Here is a 23,232-nt window from a genome sequence, read left to right as displayed (position 1 = left end):
CCAGATGTCCAAGCCGGTCACTAAAGGAGAAACGAGGGTGCTGAGCAGCATGAAAAGCTTGGGGTGGAAAGGGGCTGAGCTGTCCCCCCGTGGGGACAGGGACACGTGGATGCTGTCCCCATCTCCCCACCGTACCTTGGTTGAGGATCAGGGCGGGGGCGTAGATGACGATCCCTGTGTACAGCACCTGCGGGGACGGGGAGGGGGTCAGGGCCAGCACCCCATTCTGCGCTGGTGCCGGCTGTGCCCGCGGGGCCGGGGACACGGCGTGCCGGTGCCGCCCAGGCGCAGCGTGCGGGCGCTGGGAAAACACTCGGCTTTCCATTCCAAACAGGCTCCCCGCGGGGCTGCGCTCGCTTTGAGCCGCGGAAAACACGAGCACGGGAATGAGGGGGCTCCAGGGGCCAAAAGCACCGTGAGCACGGCTGGGACCCTGCATCCCTGTCCCCCCCCATGTCCCCCCCCGGCCCCCCCGGGACGCACCGTGGCCGCTATGTACTGCACGGTGCCGCAGAGCCGCACGCGCCTGCTGAACCGCCGCTCCAGGTACTGGGGACAAGGATGGGGACCGTGTCGGGGACGCCTGCCAGGTCCCAACCGCGGGCAGGATGCGGCCCCCGGCCCCCACCTCGTAGGTGCTGGTGAGCCCCAGGCGGTAGAAGACGGGCAGGAAGAGGTGGGCGGTGAGCAGGGTGTTGAGCAGCTGCCCCAGGCACATCCAGAGGAACTTGGAGCCGTAGCGGTACGCCTCGGCCGGCACCCCCAGCACCTGGATGGCCGACATGAAGCTGGCCGAGAGCGAGAGCCCCACCGGCACCGCCGCCATCCGCCGGCCGCCCGTGAAGAAGTCCTCCGAGGTCTTCTGGCCGCCCTTGGAGAGGCCGTGGAAGAGCCCGATGCCCGTGGAGACCAGCAGCATCAGCCCGAAGACCCCGTAGTCCCAGAGGCTGAAGGTGAGGGGCTCCGGCACCCACACCTCCAGGCTCTCCAGCGGGGCCAGCGTGGTGGCTGTGGGGGGGGGACAGCCCCCACCGGGCACCTGCAGGCACACGGGGACGTGGAGCGAGGACGGGGACACGCGGCCGGGACAGGGCACGGCGGTCCCGGTGCGTCCCAGGAGCAGCCAAACTGGAGCGGGAGAAAACCTGGGGCAATTATCGAGGTTTAAGGCAAGCATGAAGCAAAACATCGCCGCGGCCCCGACCCCGTCCCCATCCCGGCGAGGGCTGCGCAAAGGGGTCAGCCCCGGCTCAGCGAGGAGAGCACCCCAAATACCTCCAGAGCCAGAGCACGCAGGGGGATGAGCGCTGCACTCCCCAGTCCTACCCGCGCCCGAGCAAGTCGGCCGCCCGTCGTCCTGCACCCGAAGGACACGGCCGGGACGCAGCAATCCCCCAAACCCAGCGCAAACAGGAGGAGGGGCTTTGCCTGAGCACCAGTTATCTCCAGACGGGGACAAAACAAACCCAAGCTAAACCTTTACCCAGCAAAAGCACCTTCCTCACCGGCAGCTCCCCCGAGGACTTGGCCAGGATCCGGCCGGCGCGGGGCTGAGCGCCGAGGCTGCCGCGGGCTCGGCGGGCGCTGCTGTGCCGGAGGGGCGAGGGGCTGGCCACGGGGCCAGGCAGGAGGCAGGATTAGGCACCGGGGAGGGACGTGGAGCCGGCGGGGGCCGTGGTGATAACCCCTTCCCTGCCACCCACCCAGGTCCCGGCCACTCAGCACCGCGACGTGCAGGATCCGGCCCTGAGTCCAAGGCCAAGCGCTGGTGGCCTGAGCGTGGGGACCGGGGTGGTAGCTCTGCCCTCTGGGGTGCAGGAACACTGGGTCTGGTCCAGCTTCCTCATTCCCAGGCACAAGCGCTGCTTTGTCCCATCCCAGACAGGTTGTCCCCACACCTTAAACAGCGGGGCTGTGACCCAGGAAGAGCCCCAGCCTTGGAGACAGAGCCAGGACCAGGCAACGTGCCCTCCAAGGAGCGGCTCGGTGCCACCACGGGGCAGTTCCTCGTGCCCCGGCACGGCGCAGGGTCCCTGGTCCCCAGGGTCTGGCTGCAGTGACAAAGCATCCCCGGTGGCCTTGTCCCCAGGAGGCAGGACCCTGCTCCCTGACGTGCTTTTTGAGCAGCAGAAAGGGAAAAAAAAAACAAAACAACGAAGGGCGGCGGCTGGATCCCCCCACATCCGCCGGCGGCTGCCTGCGGAACCGCATGGCACCGGGGCTGGGCACCCAGCTCCCAAATGGAGGGGGGCTGAGACCACCCTGGGGGGCTGCGAGCGGGGCGGGGGGAGCGCAAGGTGCATGGGGACAGCACCGCGGTCAGGGGGGCAGCATGGGACAGGATAAGGGGCAGGATGCTCAGCACCCATCCCTGCGGCACCGCGGCACCTGGTGGGATCAGCGGGGTGCCCCCGGCCAAGCGGGGTGCCCCTCTCCTGCGCCTGGGCTCCTTTGGGTGGCTCCTTGGAGGCCCCCCACCCCTCTCCCCCTCCCTCGTCAGGAAGTCCCTGGCTGCTCAGAGACGCTGTGGGCAGGAAGGAAGTCACCAAGGGGACTTTTTGACTCTCCCTCTTTGCTTGCAGCCACCTACGCAGCCCAGAAACCCCAGCCCTGCCCAGTCCCGGCGCCGGAACACGCAGCACCAGTGAGGCCACCGGGACGGTGCAGGTACCTCGGGGCACCGGGATGGCACAGGGGGGCTGTTGGGGTCTGGGCAACCCACCTGGGCATGGGGATGGAGCCGCATCCTCCTCACGGTGGCCCACACCTGGGTGTGAGTGCCCATCCCTGGGCTGAGCGACGCGGAGCGGCTGTGGGAAGGGCTGGGGCCGTCCGCACGCCCTAAAACAAAACATCTGCCTGCCTCATTTTTCCCCACCTGCACCCCAAGCGCAGGGCAGTGGGCAGCTGGTCCCAGCCCCAGGGATGCTGCGGGGTTTTACCCCGGGGAGAGGTCTCAAAGGTCCCAAAGGTCTCATCGGGGTCCCCCCCCGTCCTTGCAGCACCTGCCATGGCCCCGCTGGGCGAGGAGACCCCGCTGATCGGGGAGCGCTCGTGCAGCCTCTCCTCCACCGAGCCCGGCACGCTGCAGGTGTACCTCTACCACCGGGCGCCCACCCCCCGCGCCCCCCCCTGACTCTGCTGGCATCCTCACCTTCACCTTCGGCGAGTACACGGCCGAGGAGCTCTGCGTCCACGCCGCCAAAGCCTGCGGTGAGCACCGGCCCCGCGCCCGCCGGCCTGGCACCGGCCCCGTGCGGTCACGGCCCCAGGGACAGCTCCGCTCTGCCCGTCCCCAGGCGTGCTGCCCGTCTGCCACCCCCTCTTCGCCCTGGCCACCGAGGACCTGAGCTGCTGGTACCCCCCCCAACCACCTCTTCACCGTCGAGGATGCCCGCAGCCAGGTCGTGGTGTACAGGATCAGGTACGGCCTGCGGGGACGCGGCCCCTGGGACTCTCTGGTGGCTGACAGGGGCTGTGCCGCACGGGACGTGGCCCTGAGCCCTGCCCCTCGCCCCCAACAGGTTCTTCTTCCCCAACTGGTGCGGGCTGGGGCAGTCGCACCGCTTCCAGCTGCCGAGCGACCGGGCCAGCCCCGTGCTGGACTACCCCGTCATCGATTACCTTTTTGCCCAGGTGAGCCCGCGCCGGCGTCCCCGTCGCCATCCAGAGCCAGAGCCCGGGACAGGATGTGACTCCCGGGCACGGAGCTGGAGGGGGGCACCTCTGGGGCAGCCCTGCACAATGGCGGGGTCAGCAGGGGACACGTTGATGCTCCCTTTAGCTGTGGGGGGGGGGCACACGTTACCTGCCACTGCCTCGTGGGTGGTCCGGGGGGTCTCGGGGCGCATCGGCTCTGTGCTGGCTGCAGCCCCCAGTGCATGGCCGGGGCTGGCAGGGAGCAGGGGGCTCACAGGGGGGCCCCCACCGAGCCGCTGCCGCGTTCCCCAGTCCCGCAGCGACTTCATCGAGGGCCGCGTGGAGGTGGCGCTGAGCCTGCCGAGGCAGGAGCAGTGCCTGAGCCTGGCCGTGCTGGACATGCTGCGCATCGCCAAGGAGAAGCGGCAGAGCCCCGACGAGGTCTTCAACTGCGTCAGGTGAGCGGGGACCACGGGGCTGGGGAGGGTCCGCGGGGAGGGGGGGGGGGGGGGGCGGTTACCCTGACCTCTCCCATCGTCTCCCCCCTCCCCAGCTACAAGTCGTGCATCCCCGAGCCGCTGCGGTGCCAGATCCAGCAGCACAGCTTCCTCACCCGCAAGCGCATCCGCCGCCGCTTCAGCAAGTCCCTGCGCAGGATCGGCGGCTGCCAGGCGGACGGGCGCCACCTGAAGCTCAAGTACCTGCTGGACCTGGAGCGGCTGCAGCGGCGCTGGGCCGAGGAGAGCTTCGCCGTGCGCGGCCCCGACGCCAACATCGCCATCCACGTGGCCGGCGAGAACGGCGTCTCCTGGAGCTGCGGCGGCTCCGAGGTGCTGGGGAGGGGGGGGGGTTTGGGGAGGGTGGGGGGGCCTGGTCGTAGGGTGAGGGGGGGGGGACGCAGAGGGCAGCCCGCCGGTGTCCCCGCAGAGCCGCCAGCACTTCTGTGACTTCCCCGACATCGCCGACGTCAGCATCAAGCAGGCGAGCCGGGACGGCAGCCCCGTGGAGAACCGCATCGTCACCCTCACCAAGACGGACAACCGGGTGCTGGTGAGCTGGGGATGGAGCACGGGGGGGGGGGGGGGGGACAATGACACAGGGAGGGGTTGGATGAGGGGGCTCACCTTCCCCCTGCCCTAGGAGGTGGAGTTCCCCACGCTGCAGGAAGCCCGCAGCTTCGTGGCGCTGCTCGACGGCTACTACCGCCTGACGGCGGACGCCCACCACTACTTCTGCAAGGAGGTGGCCCCCCCCCGCCTGCTGGAGGACGTGGAGAACCAGTGCCACGGGCCCATCAGGTGGGCGCTGCCCCCCCCACCACCACCACCACCCCCCCAGCCCACGGGTGATGGGGCTCAAAGAGGGAGGGAATTATTTAGGGGGGAGGCACGAGCCTGGTGGGCACCGCTCCGCGTCCTGGGTGATGCTCGGGTGCCCACCGGGCTTGGGGTGTGCCATGGGGGGAGCTCCTGGGGTCAGGGTTGGGGGGGGACACACATCCTTGGCAGCACCCCCCCCTGCTTTTCACAGCTCCGAGTTCGCCGTCAACAAGCTGAAGGCGGCGGGGGGCCACCCGGGGCTGTTCCTGCTGCGCCGCAGCCCCCAGGACTTCGACAGCTACCTGCTGACAGTGTGCGCCGAGGTGAGACCCCCCCCCTCCCGGCACCCACACCGGGACCGGCACCACGCACATCCCACAGCCCCCCAGCACCCGGCCCGGGTGGCAACGTGGGCAGGGGAACCCGGTGCCGGCGGGGACGGTGCCACCGGTGGCGGCCCTTTGGGACGGGCACGTCCCCGGGGGTCCCCGCGCCGCTGAGCCCGGCTCTCGCCCCGCAGACGCGCTCCGGGCAGGACTACAAGCGCTGCCTGATCCGCAGGGACGAGGACGGGAGCTTCTGGCTGTCGGGGCTGGCCCGGCGCTTCTGCAGCCTGCGGGAGCTGCTGGGCACCTATGGGTGCTGCGGGCTGCAGGCGGAGGGCGCCCGACTGCGCCTGGCCACGTGCTGCCCGCCCCTGCCCAAAGGTGACGGCGCCGCCGCGGTGGGACGGAGGGGGCACGCTGGCGGCGTGACGTCACGAACCGCCCTGTGACGTCATAGAGCATGCCGTGTGGCATCGCGGAGGGGCTGTGTGATGTCACAGCGGGGCTGTGTGATGTCATAGTGGGGGGGGGGGGTTGTATGGGGTTGTAGAGCGGGGCTGCGTGACATCGTAAAATGAGCAGAGAGGGGCTGTGTGACGTCACAGAGCGGGTGGTGTGATGTCACAGCAGGCAGTGTGTCACAGCAGGCAGTGTGACGTCACAGAGGGCTGTGTGACATCACAGCAGCCCCTCACAGCCTCCCCCCCCCCCCCTCAGAGAAGTCCAACCTGCTGATCGTGCGGAGCAGCTGCCCCCGGCCCCCCAGCTCCCCCTCGGCCCCGCGCCGCAGCCCCAACCAGATGACGTTCCACAAGATCGACCCCGAGAGCCTCACGCGGGTACGGTGGGATGGGGGGGCGCGGGGGTTTGGGGGGTGTGTGTGGGGGGGGCCTTCCCCATCCAGCACCCCCCTCTCGTGGCAGGGCGAGAGCCTGGCCCAGGGCTCCTTCACCCACATCTACAAGGGCGTGAAGCGGGACCAGAAGGAGGACGAGTTCTACCAGACCGAGGTGGTGCTCAAGGTGATGGACAGCAGCCACCGCAACTGCTCCGAGGTGAGGCGGGGGGGGACCCCCTGCGCCATCCCGGCCGCCCACCGCCGCCCCCCCCCCCCCCCATTGAGCCAGCCTCCCCTTCCCAGTCCTTCCTGGAGGCCGCCAGCATCATGAGCCAGCTGTCCCACAAGCACCTGGTCCTGCTGCACGGGGTCAGCCTCGGGAAGGAGAGTGAGTGCCCCGCGTCCCCCTCCTCTGCCACCGCCCGTGGCCGGGCACGCGTGGGACCCGGCGGCTCCGTCCGCCCGCAGGTATCATGGTGCAGGAGTACGTCAGGCACGGGCCCCTGGACCTCTACCTGAAGAAGAACCAAGGCGAGAGCAAGGTGACCACGAGCTGGAAGCTGCAGGTGGCCAAGCAGCTGGCGTACGCCCTCAACTACCTGGTGAGCTGGTGCCGGCGCCCCGCGCCCCACACATCCCCCCTACCTGTGTCCCACAGCCCCCACCCATCCATATCCCATAGCTCCCACGTAACCATATCCCACAGCTCCCATACATCCATATCCCACAGCGCCCATACATCCATATCCCACAGCCCCCACCCATCCATATCCCACAGCTCCCACCCATCCATATCCCACAGCGCCCATATATCCATATCCCACAGCTCCCACCCATCCACATCCCACAGTTCCCACCCGTCCGTGCCCCACGCACCCCAGCCCCGAGCCCAGCAGCCCCAATGCAGAGCACCTGGGGGGGGGGGGGTGTCCCCCCTGCTGGTGCCATGCTGGGGGGGTGTGCTGAGGGTCCCTCTCCCCTGCCAGGAGGACAAAAGGATCACCCACGGCAACGTCTCCGCCAAGAAGGTGCTGCTGACCCGGGAGGGGGATGTGGCCAGCGGCAGCCCCCCCTTCATCAAGCTCAACGACCCCGGTGTCAGCGTCACCGTCCTGGCCAAGGACCGTAAGTGCCCGCGCTGACCCCGGGGTGCCACGGGCCCCCCCCGGTGGGTGCTGAGCAGGGGCCGTCCCCTCTCCCCAGTGCTGGTGGAGCGCATCCCCTGGGTGGCCCCCGAGTGCCTGAGCGACCCCAAGGGCCTGGCGCTCCCGGCTGACAAGTGGGGCTTTGGGGCGACCCTGTGGGAGATCTTCAGTGGTGGCAACATGCCCGTCAGCCTGCTGGAGCCGCAGAAGGTGAGGCTGCCCTGTCCCGCTGTGACCCCGTCCCATTGCGACCCCATCCCGCTGCGACCCCATCCCGCTGCGACCCCATCCTGCTGCTCTCTCACCTGCTGCCAGTCCCACTGCGGGTCCCCGAGGGATTTCTCTGCTGGCTCTGGTGGCCCAGCAACATGGTCACACTGGAAAAGGGGGGAGATGGGTGCCCAAAAAAACAGAACCAGGGTTTTGGAGACCCTCTCCCCAGCTCCAGCGCATGGTGGAGGTGGTGGCAAGGTCCAGGCGGTGCCCCCCCCCCGTTCGCCGTTACCTCCAACCAGCAGCCTACCGGTGCTGCTCGGGGTGCTGCAGCCCAGCACCGGGGCGCAAACCCCCCTCTGTGCACCCGCAGAAGCTGCACTTCTACCAGAGCCGCCTCCAGCTGCCCGCGCCCAAGTGGACCGAGCTGGCCACGCTGATCGCGCAGTGCATGGACTACGAGCCCCGCGGGCGGCCCTGCTTCCGCGCCCTCATCCGGGACCTCAACAGCCTCATCACCTCCGGTGAGCACAGGTGGGCACGGGGATGGGCCCCGGCCCCCCCAGCGACCCCCGTCGCCTCACCTCCCGTCCCCCCAGACTACGAGCTGCTCTCGGACCCGTCGCCCGCCGACGTGACGCTGCGGGACAGCTTCTGGGGGTACGAGCACGTGGCCGTGGGGCAGGACCCCACGCTCTTCGAGGAGCGGCACCTCAAGTACATCTCGCTGCTGGGCAAGGTGAGGGCAGAGCGACGACGTTGGGCGCACCGGCGTTTTGGGTGTCCCCTCTTAGCTGGGCACGAAATGCTGCTCGCGGCGGGGGGAAAGCTCGGTTGGTGCCCACAGCCCCATCTGTGCCTTCCTGTCCTGGGGGTGGCCAAGCGCTGGGGACAAGGTGGGAGGCTCCAGGGCACCCCGGTGTCCCTAACCCCCTACCCGGCCAGGGCAACTTCGGGAGCGTGGAGCTGTGCCGCTACGACCCGCTGGGCGACAGCACGGGCGAGCTGGTGGCCGTGAAAAAGCTGCAGCAGGACTCGGCCAAGGAGCTGCAGGACTTCGAGAGGGAGATCCAGATCCTGCACTCGCTGCAGCACGACTTCATCGTCAAGTACCGCGGCGTCTGCTACAGCCGGGGTGAGCGCGGGGCAGGATTGTCCCGGGGGGGGGCGGGTAGGGGAGCAGAAGGGCCCTGGGTGCCCCCGGGGCGGCCGTAACGGGTGCGGGTGCGCAGGGCGGCGCGGGCTGCGGCTGGTGATGGAGTACCTGCCCAGCGGCTGCCTGCGGGACTACCTGCAGAAGAACCAGCACCGCCTGGAGCACAGGAGCCTGCTGCTCTACGCCTGGCAGATCTGCAAGGTGGGACCGTGTCCTGTGCCCCCCCCCCACCTCGGGGGCATGGTGGCAAAGGGGCTCCCCCGTGTTGTGTGTGTGTGTCTTGGGGGGGGGGGGGGGAGGGTCCGGACGGGGACAGAGCGGTGCCACCGCTCACCCTGAGGGGGCACAGCCTGGGTGGTGAGCGGCTGCGTCCTGCGCAGGGCATGGAGTACCTGGGGGCGCAGCGCTGCGTGCACCGCGACCTGGCCACCAGGAACATCCTGGTGGAGAGCGAGACCCACGTCAAGATCGGCGACTTCGGGCTGGCCAAGCTGCTGCCGCAGGACAAGGAGTACTACGTGGTGCAGGAGCCCGGCCAGAGCCCCGTCTTCTGGTGAGGGCGTCGCGGTGCTGGGGGGGGAGGGGGGGCGGCGCAGCAGCATGGCCGGACCCGGTGCTCAGCACCCTCCCACCGGCAGGTACGCGCCCGAGTCCCTGGCTGACAACGTCTTCTCCCGAGCATCCGACATCTGGAGCTTCGGGGTGCTCCTCTACGAGCTCTTCACCTACAGCAACAAGAGCAGGAGCCCCTCGGAGGTGAGACCCCCTCCGGCCCCCACCTTCCCCTGTTACCTGGCCGCTGCCTCCCTGTGTTCACGGCACCCCTGCGCCCCCCCCCCAAGGAGTTTCTCCGCATGATGGGCACCGAAAAAACAGTGCAGATCATCTGCCACTTGCTGGAGCTGCTGAAGGACAACAGGCGGCTCCCGGCACCAGCCGGCTGCCCCGTGGAGGTGAGACCCCCCCCCCCCCCCCCCAGCATGGCGGGGGTCCCAGGGCAGCCCCGCGCCCCTGACGCCCCCATCCTTGTCCCCAGGTCTACGCGCTGATGCTGAGCTGCTGGGCTTTTTTCCCCGGTGCCAGACCCACCTTCAGCGAGCTGGCGCCCAAGATCGAGGTGCTGCGGGACGGCCGCAGCAAAGCCCGCGGGTAGTTGGTGCCAGAACCCCCAGAAACAGCGTTCTGGGGGCCCTGCTGCAGCCCCCCGGGTCCCCAGCCCCCCACGTCCCTCCCCAGCACGATGCGCTGACGGACATGCACGGACGCAGCGATGCTTCGACGGGCTTTAATGGCTGCGGTGCCGCTGCTGGTGGTTCACCTCCTGCCTGTCACTGTGCCCATGGCAGCAGGATTTGGTCCATTTCTAATAAATTTTGGTAAATTTAGAAGCTGTCGAGAGGAGCCCATGGGAGGGGGGATGCATGGGAAGAGGGGCCATGTACCCATGTCCCCAGTGAACAGCAGCGAGCTCAACCCTCTGACGAGCCCCCAGAGACTCCCCTGGGCGCGGGCGCTAGCAGAAGGGCAGCAGCTCCTGCCGGGTGCAGTCGTGGGAGCAGCAGGAGCCAGCAGGACCGGGGGGGGGCCACACTGGGGGGGCTGTGGCCATCGAGGCGCCCAAAGAGGTCGGCTGGAAGAGAGCGGGGAAGGGTGAGGCACCCGTGGGGCACCCCCCCTTTTTGGTGTCCCCGTGCTGGGGAGGGGTCCCCGCGCTCAGCACTCACCGAAGGCTGCCCGGGGGGGGGGACGGCTCCAGCGGGTGCCCCCCCACAAGGCCACGAGGGTGCGGATCAACTCGCGCCCGCACAGCCTCAGCGCCGGCTCCTCGGCGGCACCGGGGGTGGCTGCCAGCACCCAGCAGCGCACGGCGCGCGGCGGCACGGCACCACCGTGGGCTGGGACGGGGGTGGCTGCGCCCACGGCACCGCCGCTTATATCCCCTCCCACGGCCCTGAGCCCGGCACGTGCGTGGGGCAGCCATCTGCGGCTCGGCACGGCACGGCACGGCACGGCACAGCACGGGCTGTTCCTGGGGCTGAGCACCCCGCCAGGGCCAGAGCTGCCCCCGCCGAGGGTTATCACCGACCTTGCAGCTGCAGCCTCGTGGTGCTGGGAACGGAGCAGGGAGCGCAGGGAGCGCAGGGACCTTGGGGCTGTGCTTGCCCGTGATGTGCGCCCTCAATGGCGAGCGGACACCCCCTCGCCTGCCCCTCATCCCCCACCATAAGTGCTCACCCTGCCGGGGACCCCCCCTACCCCAAGCCCACGCTCCCCCCAAGCTGGCCCTGTCCTACCCGTAGCCCCCCTGCCAGCCTCGCAGGCACAGTGAGGCACGTTTCCCCTGCCCTAGGAAGGCACCAGACCCCACGCCCTCATTTCCAAAATCCACTCCTTTATTCTCCCACGGGTGCTTCGGAGCTCACCTGGCCAAAACAGGGCAGGTTCTGGGGCAAAACCAGGCAGAATCCAGCCAGAAGAAGGATGAGCCCTGGTGGCACTCAGCAGCCACAGGCCAGAGCTCAGCACTGCAGACGCCGCAGCAGAGCCGTGGGCCAGCCCCACATCAGGGTTCCTCAGACCCCTCGCTCACGGCAGTGGCATCGAGCAGCAGCAGCGGCACCGTCGTGTCCTGGTGCCTCCCGGACACCAAGCACCCTAGGAGAAAATCACCTTCCTCCCGCAGCTCAGATGGGGCTCGTGGATGGCCTGCCACATCGCGGCCGTCTCGTAGGACACGAAGCGGTGCACCACCAGCAGCTCCCGGTAGTAGCAGGGGTCGAAGGAGTCCCTGTTGGGGGGGACGTAGATGCCCCAGAGCCGGATGCCGTTGTGGGAAGCGGGGCGCAGTCCTGCCTTCTTCAGGCACATGCCCAGGTAGGCGTCATCGATGGGGAAGAGGTCGATGCTCTGGGATTCGTGGTAGATGACGCGGGCGGTGAAGCCGGACATGAGCATCCCGCCACCGCTGCAGTAGGGCGGGTACAGCTCCGAGGGCATCAGCTGCTTGGGCACGAAGTACTTGCTGCCACTATCCCGGATGGGCCCCGTGTTGATTAAGACGGAGCCCACCATCAGGTGCTGGTTGCCCTGGGAGGTCTTTATGAAGTGAACCACGTTGTCCGTGTTGACGAAGACGTCGTCGTCCCCGTTGAAGATGAAGTGGACGCCGGGGCAGTGCTCTTCCAGCCAGGTGTGGAAGAGCACCTGCTTCAGCGTCAGGTTGAAGAAGGTGTCGCTGAAGTCCCACTGCAGCACGTCCCTGTGCTCCCGCTGCTCCAGGTGCAGCAGCCAGCTGAGCTTCCTGGCATCGCGGGCGTTGGGGGACACCCCGATGAGGAAGACCCTGCGGATCTGCGCCCCTTCGAAGGTCCTCTGCTGCCCCCACGTCTTGCGGATCACCTCCCGCCGCTCGTAGTTGGCCGGCGATGACTTGATGGCCAGGAGGAGGGAGATGTTGGACGACCCCTGGGGTCCCCCGCACTTCCCGGGGACGTTGAGGAGCTGGGGGAAGGACCGGCAGTGCCGGTAGCTCATGAAGTCCTTCACTTGTTGGGGCAGCTCCTCGAAGCCGGAGATGTTGTGCACCGAGCTGTTGGCCACGCAGGGGGTGGCTATGGGCAGGGAGCGGGTCGGGGGGAGGCTGGGGGCCACGGTGGAGCTGGGGTCGGTGCTGGGCCCCGAGTGCTTGGTGGGGTCCAGCAGGAAGCAGAGCCCCAGGGCCCCGATGGTGACCAAGCCCAGCTTCCCGGCTCTGCAGCACCGCTGGGGGAGGATCTGCAAGAGACAGGGAGCAGGGCTCGGTGCCGCTCGTCCCCGCAGCCCCTGGTGCCCTCTCCACAACGCCCACGAGTTCCCCACCGGGGCCGAGTGCCCTGTGGCAGGGAAGGGACCATGTGGTTCCCCTGTGCCGATGATGATGGTGGAGGCTGAAGGCTCTCGGCTCCTCTGTGGGCACCGATGCTGCCGGGGGAGTTCGAGCACTGCCCGGGCCGCGTCCCAGCTCCCCAGCACTGCCCCACAGAGCCCTTTGGGGGCTCCTGGACGGGGACCTTGGGGTGTCCCCGTGTCCCCACCACCCTCCCAGGGCCCGCGCTGGCACCCCAGGGGCACTGCGGGCCGGGGCAGCCAGGCACCGCACCCCTGCGTCTCCGGAAAGCGGAGGAGGTTCAGGCGCTGCAACCCTCTCCACCCCACCAGCCACGTAGCAGGGCAATTCTGCTCTCCTCCTCCCCTTCTCCTCTCTTCCATCCTTTTGGTCTCAAGTCCACTTCCGCCTCCGTGCCAAGGCAAAAGGGACCCTGCCCGGGGAGAGGCAGCCTGCTCTCGCTCGCAGCTGGGGCAGCCCAGCCTTGGCCAAGGATCTGCGCACCGCACCGGGCAGAGCCCGGACGGGGGACACGGGATTGCTGCCCCAAGGGCTGGGGACGGCCGTGGGCCACGCTGGCAGCGGGCAGGGGGGTTACCCAAAGGAGTACCCCCGGCTGGAGGTGGCGGCGGGGTGGTGGGCCCGGTTACACGAAGCCCACCCGGGCTTGCTGCGAGCAGCGCTGGCCCCCAGAGACAAAGCACAGGGGCAGGGATCCCGCGGGCAGCACGGGGACCCCGGGCACTTCTCACCCACCACGCAGAGCCTGGCTGCCAGGGGCAGGATCCGGCCAGACCCATCCCAGCACCCAGCTCGGACACCCCCCAGAGCCCTGCAAAGAGCTGCGAGTCCCCCCCCCAAGCCCCCCCAAGTCTCCCGGTACCTTCCCACAGAGCCGGCCCCAAGCCATCCTGGTGCCTGCCGGGGAGCGTTGCGGTGCAATTACCCCGCTGCAGCGATCCTTCCCCCCGCCTGGTGCCACCCATCCGCCCAGTCTGTTTGTCTGCCCGCCCGCCCGCTGCAGGTGGGGCAGCAGCACCCATGGGTGCGGGGAGGAGGCTCAGCCTCGGCTCCTCCCCAGCGCTGGAGCCCCCCCAGGTGGGCGGCTCAGCACCCCAGCCCCGTCCCCGAGGAGCAGCCCAGGGGCTCCGGGGATGGGCGTCGCGGCGTGGCACAGGTGGGAGGCGGATATTAGAAAATAAAGTGTTTAATAAAAGAGCAGCTCCTGCTCCCTTCACAGCACGGGGGGGGGGGCGGCGGGGGTCCGTCCGCCGGGCAGCAGGAGACGACGCGGTTACAGCCACGGGGGGGGGGGGGGGGGGGAGGAAGAGGAGGAGGAGGAGGAAGAGGAGGGGGGCACCCCCTCCCCGCCAGCCTCCATCCAGTGTTTTGAGTTCACACAACCAAGGGGGAAGCCCCGGGGGGGGCTTGGAGGCTCCACCGGGAGGCAGCTCAGGACCCCGCCAGGTAGATCCCTGCAGGGAAAGGCAGTGAGGGGGAGGCTGCAAGGATGGGGGGGGGCCCGAGCCCGCCAGGCTGAGCATCGCTGGGGGACACCGGCCGGAGAGGGGGGGACGGAGCTCGGGGGGGCAGGGAGGGGACTTTGGGCACTGTGGGGAAGGGACCCCATGCGTCCCAGGGCTGTAGGGGACAGGGAAGGGACCCCGTGCACCCCAGGACCATAGGGAATGGGGAAAGGACCCCGTGCACCCTGGGGCTGTAGGGGACAGAGAAGGGACCCCATGCGCCCCAGGACCATAGGGAATGGGGAAAGGACCCCATGCACCTCAGAGCTGTAGCGGACAGGGAAGGGACCCCCGTGCACCCTGGGGAGCAGGGAAGGGACCTCCTCTATGCAAGACAAGGCAAGGAACCCGCGCTTATAGGGCCTGGGCAGCCGTACCCGTAGCAAACCTCTTCTTGACCAGCGACATGCGGTAGCCGGCGCTCGCCAGCTCCACCTCGACGCCCGACAGCGTGCTGCCCTCGCTGCTGAACTGGGCCGCCACGGGGCTGGGCTTGCTGGGCCCGCAGAGGGGCTCCCAGCTGGCCGAGAGCCGGCCGCTGCCTGGGGGGGGACAGCGCAGGAGGTGGGGGACCCGTCCGTGTGCCCACAGAGGCGGGGACGAGCCCGGGGCAGCCCAGCAAGGGGATGGATCCAGACCCTGCAAGCAGGGGAGGGGGCGCAGCCTCACCTCCCTGCCCCGGCGCTCCGGGGACATCCAGCAGCTTCCAGAGCAGCCTCTTCTCCTCCAGGTTCCTGCCGGGACACGTCCCCAAGTCCCCGACCACCCAGCTCTGTCCCCACCAGCCCCACGTCCCCGCCACCCCCACCCATTTCCCAAGCCCAGGGTCCCCCCGTCCTCCCCACCCCGGGGGGTCCCCGTCCCCCCCCCTTTACCAGCTGGCAGCCGGCTGCAGCCGCACGTTGGTGACGGGCTCGTCCAGGGGCAGCAGGACGTGGACGTTGGCGAGGGGCACGGGCAGGGCGAGGGCGCCGGCGTTGTAGCCGTAGTCGACGCTGACCCGCGTGGCGCCCGGCGAGCAGTCCCAGCGCACGCACAGCCGCAGCGGCGCCGAGCTGGGACCCAGCCGTGAGAACTGGGGGCGGGGGGGGGGGGGGGCAAAACGGGGGGTTAGGGGGGGGCTCAGGAGGGGTAGCAGGACCCAGCCATTGGGGTGCTGGACCCCGGTCTTCGCCCCGCGCCGGGCTCACCTGGTACTTGAGCAGAGCCACGTTGTAGTAGGACGCGGCCGGGCTCTGCTCCGCCTGCTTCTGCAGGTGCCCCGTCAGCGCAGCCATGTTCAGCCAGAAGTCCTTGGTGCTGGGGTCGCTCTGCGACGGGTCGCTGCGGGGACGGGGCGACGGCGGCGAGAAGCATGGGGACACCACCGCCTCCTCACCCCGGGCACATGGGCACCCCGAAACCCAGCACCCCCGGCTCCCAGGGCGCAGCACCCCACGTGCCCCAACACCAGCGCCCCACTGCTGCACCCACCGGCTGCTGGGGGCACCCAGGACCTCCCAAGGAACCAGGCACCCCCTGTATCCCAAAACCAGCTCCCCTTCACCACGTTCACCACCCTCCAGGCTGCCTGCTGGCCCCCCGGCACCCTGTGCACCCCGGCACCAGCTCCCCATCACCGCACCCGCCGGCACCCCGTGCGCCTGCTCTCCCCCCCATCCATCCCCAGCCCGTGCCACGGTGCCACCGCGTCCCCGCGTCCCCGCACCTGTAGAGCAGCTCGGCGTTGGGCAGGAACTGCTCGATGGCGCCGGTGTTGAGCAGGCGGAAGCTGAGCACGGGGGGGGCCATGCCCCCGCTGAAGACGCGGACGATGCCGGCGGGGAAGGACATGGTGAGCTCCCCCGTCACCTTCACCAGGCAGCTGCCGGGGACAGGCAGGGATCAGCAGCCGGCCCCAGCAGCCCGGGGGGGGGGGGGGGGGCCGGACCCGGGGGAAAAAGGGGGGGGGGGGGGGGGTCCCATCCTGGTGCCCCCGTACCTGTCGGCATCGCGCCCCTTGAAGTACGCGTGCACGTACTCGGTGAAGGCGGTGGCCACGGGGAGCGCGTCCTGCGAGCCCAGCACCACGGGGCTGGGGCCCCGCGATATCCCTAGGGGGGAGGGGGTGCGGACCCCATCAGCACCCAGCAGGTCCCATTCCTGTCCCCCCCCCCCCCCCAGCTTCAATAGGGACCCCCCCCCAGACCCACCGAGCGCCGGCTGGCAGACGGCGAAGAAGCCGCGCTCGCCCAGGCTGGCGGGCGCCGAGTGCGAGGGGCCGCAGCTCCACGAGGGCGAGGGGCTGAGCGAGCGCGACTGCGGGCAGAGGGGGTGTCGGGGGGGCTGGAGGGGGGGGTCCTGCCCCCCCCCCAAACCCCGCTTTCCCCCCCCACCTCCCCACGCACCAGGTCGGTGTTGCTGCCCGCAGCCGGGCCGGCCGCCGGCCGCTTCGTCCGGGAACGGCGAGGGGGGGCCACCAGCGGGACCTCGCGGGGGGCGGCGGCGGCAGGGCGGGGGTCTGGGGGGCACAAGGGGGGGGGCACAGAGGGGCAGAGACATCCATGACGGGGGGTGGTCATGGGGGGGGTCAGCAGTGCAGTGAGTTTGGCAGGGCTCAGCCCCAGCCCTCAGGCACGATTTGGGGGGGGCAGAGCTAAGGGTGATTTGCGGGGGGCAGAGATCAGGATAATTTGGGGGGGGGGACAGAGCTAAGGGTAAAGCTCCCTTGGAGCCCCTCACTCACCTGGCTCAGGCTGCAGAGGGGGGGCCCCCGGTGTGTCCCCCTCGGGCATCCCCGTCCCCGACCCCTGGCAGCTCCATGGGGAGGGGCTGGAGGACTCCCCCCCGCTGGGGGGGGCCGGGGAGGAGGAGGAAGACGAGGCCGAGTTGGAGGAAGGTCGGGGCTGCGGGGGCCGGTCCCCGGGGGGGCTGCGGGGCCGCAGCCAGGGCGGGGGCTCCCCGAAAGGGTCGGGAGAGGGGGGCTGGGGGGGGGGCCGTGCCGCGGGGCCGTCCCCGGGGCGCTGTCCCCCCCCCGTCCTCCTCCCAGAGCCCCTCGACCCCGGGGCCGCTGAAGACGGCGAAGCCGGGCAGCTCGGGCAGGCGCCCCCCGGGGCTGCGGGGCCGCGGCGGGGGGGGGTCCGGCTGCGCCCCCCGCTTGGGGTGGGGGCTCTGCGGCGTCCCCGGCTGCGGCGTCCACGGCCTCGAGTCCGGGGAGGGGACGGGAGCGGGGTGCGAGGGCGAGTCCAAGCCCGAGTCCTCCACGTTCTCCGGGGAGGAGGAGGAGAAGGGCGAGGAGGAGGAAGTCAGGACGTAGGCGCGGGGGGCTGCGGGAAGACCCCCCGTGTCAGAGCGCTGGGGGGGGGGGGGGGGGGGCTCCCACATGTTGGGGTCCCCCTGGCCCCCCCATACCCCAAAACCTCACCCGGGAAATCCTCCGCTTCGAAGGCTGACTCCAGGGGGGGCCCGAAGAGCGCGTCGGGGGGCACCGTGTCCGGCAGGGCTTTGCTGGGGGGACGCAGGGGGGGGGGCTCAGGACCTGAAGGGGGGGGGCTCAGAAACTAGAGGGGGGGGCTCAGGAACCCCCAGCCTCCCCCCAGTGCCTCCCCAACCCCATACCTGGTCGCCTGCGCCGCTGGGCGCCCCCTCCCTGCGCTGTCACCTGCATGGAGACGGGACGCGTTTGGGGACCCGGAGCTACCGCTCCCCCCCCCCGTACCCCCCCCCCCCCCGGCCCCCCAGCACGGCCTCACCTGCCACCAGCGTCCCCTCGGGGTCGGCAGCAGTGCTCGGGGCCGGGGACAGAGCCGCCACGTGCCCTGGGGACGGACGGGGACGGGCAGCGTTAGGGGACACGGGGACGGGGGACACGGAGCCCGGCCGGACCCCGCAGCCCCGGGGGGGGGGGCACTTACGGGATGACTGCCGCTTGACGGTGCCCTGCAAGACATGGGGGTGGGGGGTGGGGGGGCGTTAGTCCTGGTATAGCCCCCCTCCCCTCCACCGTGTCCCCCCACCCCGAGCCTCACCCCGACACCGGGGGGCAGGATGAGGTTTCCCACGGTGGCCTTGAGCTGCTCCACGGTGGCCTCGGCGCTGCCGCCGGCCCCCCGGGGCTGCACGGGCTTGATGTGGATGTAAAACTTGCGGGGCTCGTCCTCGTCGTAGTCCGAGTCGCTGGAGGAGCAGCCGTGGTTCTCCGCCTCGCCTGAGCCCCCCCCCCGTCAAGGCAACACCCCCAGCTCGGGCACCCCAAAACCCCCAACCCCCCCCCCTCACCCCCCCCAGGACGGCACAAGGATATCATGGGGCAGGTCCGGGCGCACGCTGAATCCGTCCTCGTCCACCTCCGGGCAGGCCTGTGGGGGGGCGGGGGGGCTCAGAGGGGTGCTGGCTCCCCAGTCCTCCCAGTCCTCCCAGTCCTCCCAGTATGGCATGGGTAGGGGAAGGAGCTGGCACCGCTCGTTGGGCCACTCACCGCATCGGCGTCTGGGGACTCCCTGGGGAGACGGCGGCAGAGTTAGACCCGAAATGGGGATGGGGTGGGTGGGATGGAGAGGATGGGATGGGGATGGGATGGGACAGGATGGAATTATATGGGATGGGATGCAGGGGATGGGACGAGATGGGATGGGATGCAATATAGGGGAGGGGATGGGATGCAGGGGGTGGGACGGAGAGGATGATACGGGATACAGGGGATGGGATGGAAAGGATGGGATGGGAGAAGATGGGGTTATATGGGATAGAATAGAGGAGATGGGATGAGATGGGATGGGATGGAAGGGATGAGATGGTATACAGAGGATGGGATGGGATGATATGGGATAGGATGAGACGGGATGGAGAGGAGAGGACAGGAGGGGATGCAAGGGATGGGATGGGACGGGATAGAGGGAATTGGGATGGAGGGGATGGAATGGTACGGGATGGGACAGGGTGGGATGATACGGGATGGAGAGAAGAGGGTGGGATGGGAATATCTCACCCAGCATCACGCTCCCTCTCCTTGCGGCTCAGCCCAGGGATGCGGAAGGCTTTGCTGCGGCTCCTTTTGGGCCCTGGGGGGCACAGAGCAGTGAGCAGCCCCCCCCGGGGACCCCTCCCCTCACCCCCCCCCGGGCGTGGGGCTGAGCAGGGGGCAGACGTACTTGCCTTCCTGCGCTGGAGCCAGCCGGTACTCGTCGAAATCCAGCACGCCTGCGAGCAAAAGGGGGGGTCGGAACAGCTCGGCGGCTACCCCCTCGTGCAAGGGGGCTCGGCACCCTCGTACAAAGGGCCCCCCCCCCCCCCCGCAGGCTGCTGCCCACGACCTCACCTGGTCGCTCTCGCCCCGTGCCCTTGCTCTCGGCAAACCTCCGCAGCAGCATCTCGGTGCCGATGTTCTCCACGTTTTGCTTGAACTCCTCGTGCACCTGCAAAGCGGAGGTGGTGGCATGGGGGGGGGGGGGACACACTGAATGACATGGGGGGGACACACGGGGCTGGCGGTGTCCCCCCTGGGGCCTCACCTGCCCGATCTGGACGTGGGTGTCCTCCACCGAGTGCGAGTAGGAGCCGATGAGGCCCTTCATGTGGCGCAGGTGGGCTTCCTCCACCTCCTGGAAGCGCTGGGGGAAGGAGAAGGGGCAATGTCCCAAGGGGCTGGCGCGTCCCCAAGGACCGGAGTGTCCCCAATGGCTGGCATGTCCCCAGGGGCTGGCGTGTCCCCAGGGACCGGAGTGTCCCCAGGGGTCTGGCGTGTCCCCAAGCAGGGGTACTCAACCAGGGTGCCACGTCCCCAAGCGCCACCATCCCCACGGAAGCGCGCCCGGCCACTTGGGCGCGTCCCCGGGGACCGGCGCGTCCCCAAGGTCGGGTGGCCCAACCATGGCAGGTGGCACGTCCCCGAGGACAGGTCCCCCGCGGGGAGCCGCACCATGGCCGAATCCAGCATCCTCTGCTCGAAGTCGGCGCGGGCGGCGTTGTACTTGTCCACGGCGCGCCGCAGCGCCTCGCCCGCCTTCCTCGACTTCAGCTCCGCCTGCGGGGCGACGCGGCGGGCGTCAGCCGGGGGGAGAAGGGACGCAGAGGGGACAAGGTTTTTAATTTTTTTTTTTTTTTTGGGGACACACACACACACACACACCCCCCCCCGTGGCGTCACCTTGTCGATCTCCTTCTGGCTGGTGCCCTCCTTGCGGAGCCGCTCGTACTCCTGGCACTTGCTGTGGTAGCTCTCCTTGGACTTGGGCAGCAGCTGGGCCACCCCGTGCAGGAGCTGCACGGCCTCCAGCGTGCCCGCCGCCTCCTCCTTCGACTTGGGGGGGGGGGGGGGGGACGGAGAAATAAATAAAAGAAACCCGGGGCTGGGCGAGGGGTGTCACCGGGGTGGGGTGGGGGGGTGGGGGGGTTGTGAGCGGCACCTTCTTGTGCACCCGGCCCTGCTCCTCGCCGTAGCGCGAGATCTCCTTGATGAGCTCGTGGAGCTTCTTCATCAGCTCCAGGTGGCACAGGGCCAGCTTGTCCGAGGAGATGCGGAACACCTCCCAGAGCGGCGCGAAAGTCCTTGGGGGGGGGGGGGGGGGGGGGGGGGCAAAAAAAAAAAAAAAAAACACAGCTCAGCAGGGCCCCCCCCCCCCAAAAAAAAAAATCCTCCCCCTCCTTCCCCGCGCCACCCTCGGGTGCCCGCGCTCACCCCAGCTGCGTGCCGTTGGTGGCCATCTTCGACAGCTTCACCATGGCCTTGGCGTAGTTCTCCTCGATGGCGGCCCTGGGGGGGGGGGGGGGGGGGGGGGGGATTTTTTTTTTTTTTTTTGGGGGGGGGGGGACACGACACCTTGGGACCTGCCCCCCCCCCCCCCCCCAGCACATCGGGGGGGTCCCACGCGTTGGCCCCCCCCCGGCACCTTTCGCGCACGAAGTCGGCCAGCTCCTTGGTGGAGATCTGCGCGTGCTTCATGTTGTGGTAGAGCACGTCGAAGCCGTGGTTCTTTTCGCCCTGGGGGGGGGGGCAGAAAAAATAATGTCACCTCCCCCCCCCCCCCCCCCCCGAAAAAAAAGTGCCAGCACCCCCAGTTTAGGGGGGGGGCGGGGGGGGGGGCTGCGGGGCCCCCCAGGAGGAAGGGGGGTGGGCGAGCGCTGGGCGCTATTTGGGGTGCTGGGCCCCCCCCCCCCCCGATTAGCACCGGGGGGTGGGGGGTGGGGATGAAGTGCCCCCCCCCCAGCACAGTGGGTGACCCCCCCCCCGTGGGGAAATTGAGGCACGGCGGGGGGGGGGGTGGGGGGGGCGCAGCTGGCGGGGACCAGGAAGCAGCGCGGCGCCAGCAGCTTCCTCCTCTGGGGCCGGGGATCCCCGCGGCACCCATGGGTGGGGGGCACCCATGGGTGCGGGGGGGGCACCTATAGGTGGGGGGGGGGCACAAATAGTTGGGGGGGGGGCACATATAGGCGGGGGGGGGTCCGGGCTTACCCAGAAGTGCTCGGCGAAGTAGGACATCTTGGAGGCGAGGGGGGGGGGCAGCGGCGTGGCGCGGCGCCCAGCACCCTGGGGACACGGCGGTGGCGCTTATGCGGGGGGGGGGGGGGGGTCCCCAGGGGTGCCCCCCCCCCCCCAACTTCGTTCCCATGGGCGCTGTGGCCATGGGAACCCCGCGGGGGGGGGGCAGCGCTGGGCCCGACACCAGATACGCAGCTCAATAATAAATGAGCGGCGGCTGCTGCGCGCCGGCGGCCCCGGCACCCTGCCCCCCCCCCCACCCCCCCCCAAAAAAAACCAGCCCCCCCCCCCCGAAAAAATAACCCCCCCATAAAACACAGCCCCCCAAAAATAACCCCCCCCAAAATACCCCCCCCCCCAAAAAATACAGCCACCTCCCCAAAATGCAGCCCCCACCCCCCCCCAAAAAACCACAGCCCACCCCCCCCCCCCCCCAAAAAAAAATTTAAAAAAGGTGCCCCCCCCACCCGGCGTGTGAAGGACCCCGTGGGTGGGGGGGTCGCGGGGGGGGGGGCAGCACCCTGGTCCTCCCCCCCCCCCCAGGTTTGCGCTGCCCCACGCACGGAGCAAAACAGGAAACCGGCTCGTTGTGCATGGCTGGGGGGGGGGGGCACGGTGCTGTGCCCCCCCCCGGGACGGTGCTGAGCCACCTGTGCCACGGGGGGGGGGGGGGGGGGGGGGGGCTCAGCGGGGCGCCCCCCCCCCGGGTTTTATTTTTGGGGGGGGGGGGGGGGCAGCAGTGACCTTCATGGGGGGGGGCTGTGGGGGGCTGCTCCCCACCTGGGGGGGGTGCAGGGGGGGGGGGCACGGGGAGGGGGGGGGAGTCAGCGCGGGGGGGGGCCACGGGGGGGGCACAAAGGGATGCCCCCCCCCAAAAAAATATATAATTCTAATTAAAGGAAATAAGAATAAAAGGCGGCACCTGCGGGGGGGGGGGGCGGTGGTTGGAGGGGGGGGGGGGCGTAAATGGGGGGGGCGTAAATGGGGGGGGGATTTTTTTTTGGGGGGGGCTGCATAAATGGGGGGGATTTATGGGGGGGGGGCCGCGATAAATGGGGGGGGCTGCGATAGAAAGGGGGGGTTGCGATAAAAGGAGGGGGGCTGCGATAAAAGGGGGGGGCTGCGATGAAAGAGGGGGGGCTGCGATGAAAGGGGGGGGGCGCGGGGGGGGGCGCGGGGGGGGCACTCACCTGCGGGGGGGCCGCCGCCGCCGCCCCCGCCCCGCTCCGGGCCGCTCCGCGCCGGGGCCGGGGCCGGGACCGCGCCGAGGGGGGGGGAGCGCCTCAGGCCACGCCCCCTCCCGCCGCGCCGCGCCGCCATTGGGCGCCGCGCCCGGCAGCGGTTACCGCAGCCAGCGGGCGCCGCCTCTCATTGGCCGAGCCCTCCGCGGCTCCGCACGGGGGGCGGGGCTACATTTGCATATTTAAAGGGGACGCGGCGTGGGGAGGCGGCGCGGTGCGGCGGGGGCTGAGACCCCCCCCCCCGGTACCGGGAGCCCCAGCGCCGCCCCCCCTCGTCCCCCCCCCCCATTTTTCCCGTAGCCCCCCCCCCGTACCCCCCCCCCATTTTCCCGTCCCCCCCTTCCCATCGCCCCCAGCCCCAGCAGCTCCCGGTGCTCCGCTCCCACCGGCGCGACCCCCCCCAATGCACCGAGCCCCCCCCCCCGGCCCCCCCCCCCCGGTATCCCCTCCCCCCACTCATGTTCCCCCCCCCCCCCCCCCCCACGGTGCCACCCGGTGCCTCCCGCCC

The 23,232-nt window shown here is 69.9% G+C and overlaps 4 protein-coding genes across 4 annotated transcripts; 1 reads left to right on the top strand and 3 right to left on the bottom strand.

Moving 5' to 3' along the window:
• Positions 1-3: 3 nt before the first annotated feature.
• Positions 4-2,667, bottom strand: LOC121060310 (sodium/iodide cotransporter-like; the record flags this gene model as incomplete). The annotated part of the gene is made up of 4 exons (XM_040538008.1): positions 629-2,667; positions 484-549; positions 136-187; positions 4-20 (listed from the first exon to the last, which is right to left on the bottom strand). Coding segments are annotated over exons 1-4 (696 nt in total), but the record flags the coding sequence as incomplete, so codon positions are not given.
• Positions 2,668-3,002: 335 nt separating this feature from the next.
• On the top strand, positions 3,003-10,020 carry JAK3 (Janus kinase 3). Its single transcript, XM_040537744.1, is given in 25 exon segments — positions 3,003-3,118; positions 3,120-3,213; positions 3,300-3,361; positions 3,363-3,424; positions 3,525-3,636; positions 3,952-4,097; positions 4,193-4,469; positions 4,567-4,689; positions 4,780-4,937; positions 5,170-5,281; positions 5,479-5,665; positions 6,002-6,123; positions 6,208-6,339; positions 6,426-6,510; positions 6,591-6,724; positions 7,109-7,247; positions 7,326-7,477; positions 7,854-8,004; positions 8,080-8,219; positions 8,426-8,615; positions 8,713-8,837; positions 9,017-9,189; positions 9,275-9,392; positions 9,479-9,589; positions 9,673-10,020. Coding segments are annotated over 25 exon segments (3,330 nt in total). The 5' UTR covers positions 3,003-3,010; the 3' UTR covers positions 9,790-10,020.
• An 846-nt stretch (positions 10,021-10,866) lies between these two features.
• On the bottom strand, positions 10,867-13,054 carry B3GNT3 (UDP-GlcNAc:betaGal beta-1,3-N-acetylglucosaminyltransferase 3). The gene has a single exon (XM_040537752.1). The coding sequence runs from the start codon at positions 12,882-12,884 to the stop codon at positions 11,292-11,294; it is 1,593 nt and encodes a 530-aa protein (XP_040393686.1). The 5' UTR covers positions 12,885-13,054; the 3' UTR covers positions 10,867-11,291.
• Positions 13,055-13,691: 637 nt separating this feature from the next.
• FCHO1 (FCH and mu domain containing endocytic adaptor 1) lies at positions 13,692-21,553 on the bottom strand. Its single transcript, XM_040537771.1, is given in 28 exon segments — positions 13,692-13,976; positions 14,405-14,569; positions 14,697-14,761; positions 14,903-15,102; positions 15,218-15,350; positions 15,736-15,891; positions 16,009-16,120; positions 16,220-16,325; positions 16,415-16,527; positions 16,753-16,770; positions 16,772-17,332; positions 17,431-17,513; positions 17,625-17,667; positions 17,759-17,824; positions 17,921-17,945; positions 18,035-18,215; positions 18,312-18,364; positions 18,484-18,505; positions 18,994-19,066; positions 19,161-19,205; positions 19,324-19,420; positions 19,517-19,615; positions 19,924-20,028; positions 20,152-20,304; positions 20,411-20,552; positions 20,683-20,757; positions 20,894-20,985; positions 21,457-21,553. Coding segments are annotated over 28 exon segments (3,033 nt in total). The 5' UTR covers positions 21,484-21,553; the 3' UTR covers positions 13,692-13,953.
• Between the last annotated feature and the right edge of the window lie 1,679 nt (positions 21,554-23,232).

The sequence above is a fragment of the Cygnus olor genome, chromosome 26 (assembly GCF_009769625.2).
Source record: "Cygnus olor isolate bCygOlo1 chromosome 26, bCygOlo1.pri.v2, whole genome shotgun sequence".
Classification (NCBI taxonomy): domain Eukaryota; kingdom Metazoa; phylum Chordata; class Aves; order Anseriformes; family Anatidae; genus Cygnus; species Cygnus olor.
The sequence above is the reverse complement of the archived record's forward strand: the minus strand, read 5'-3'. Positions and strand labels throughout refer to the sequence as shown.

What these genes read in the sequence shown, in the direction of transcription:
- B3GNT3 (XM_040537752.1), bottom strand. Translation starts at nt 12,884, where the DNA reads ATGGAAGAGAGGAGAAGGGGAGGAGGAGAGCAGAATTGCCCTGCTACG.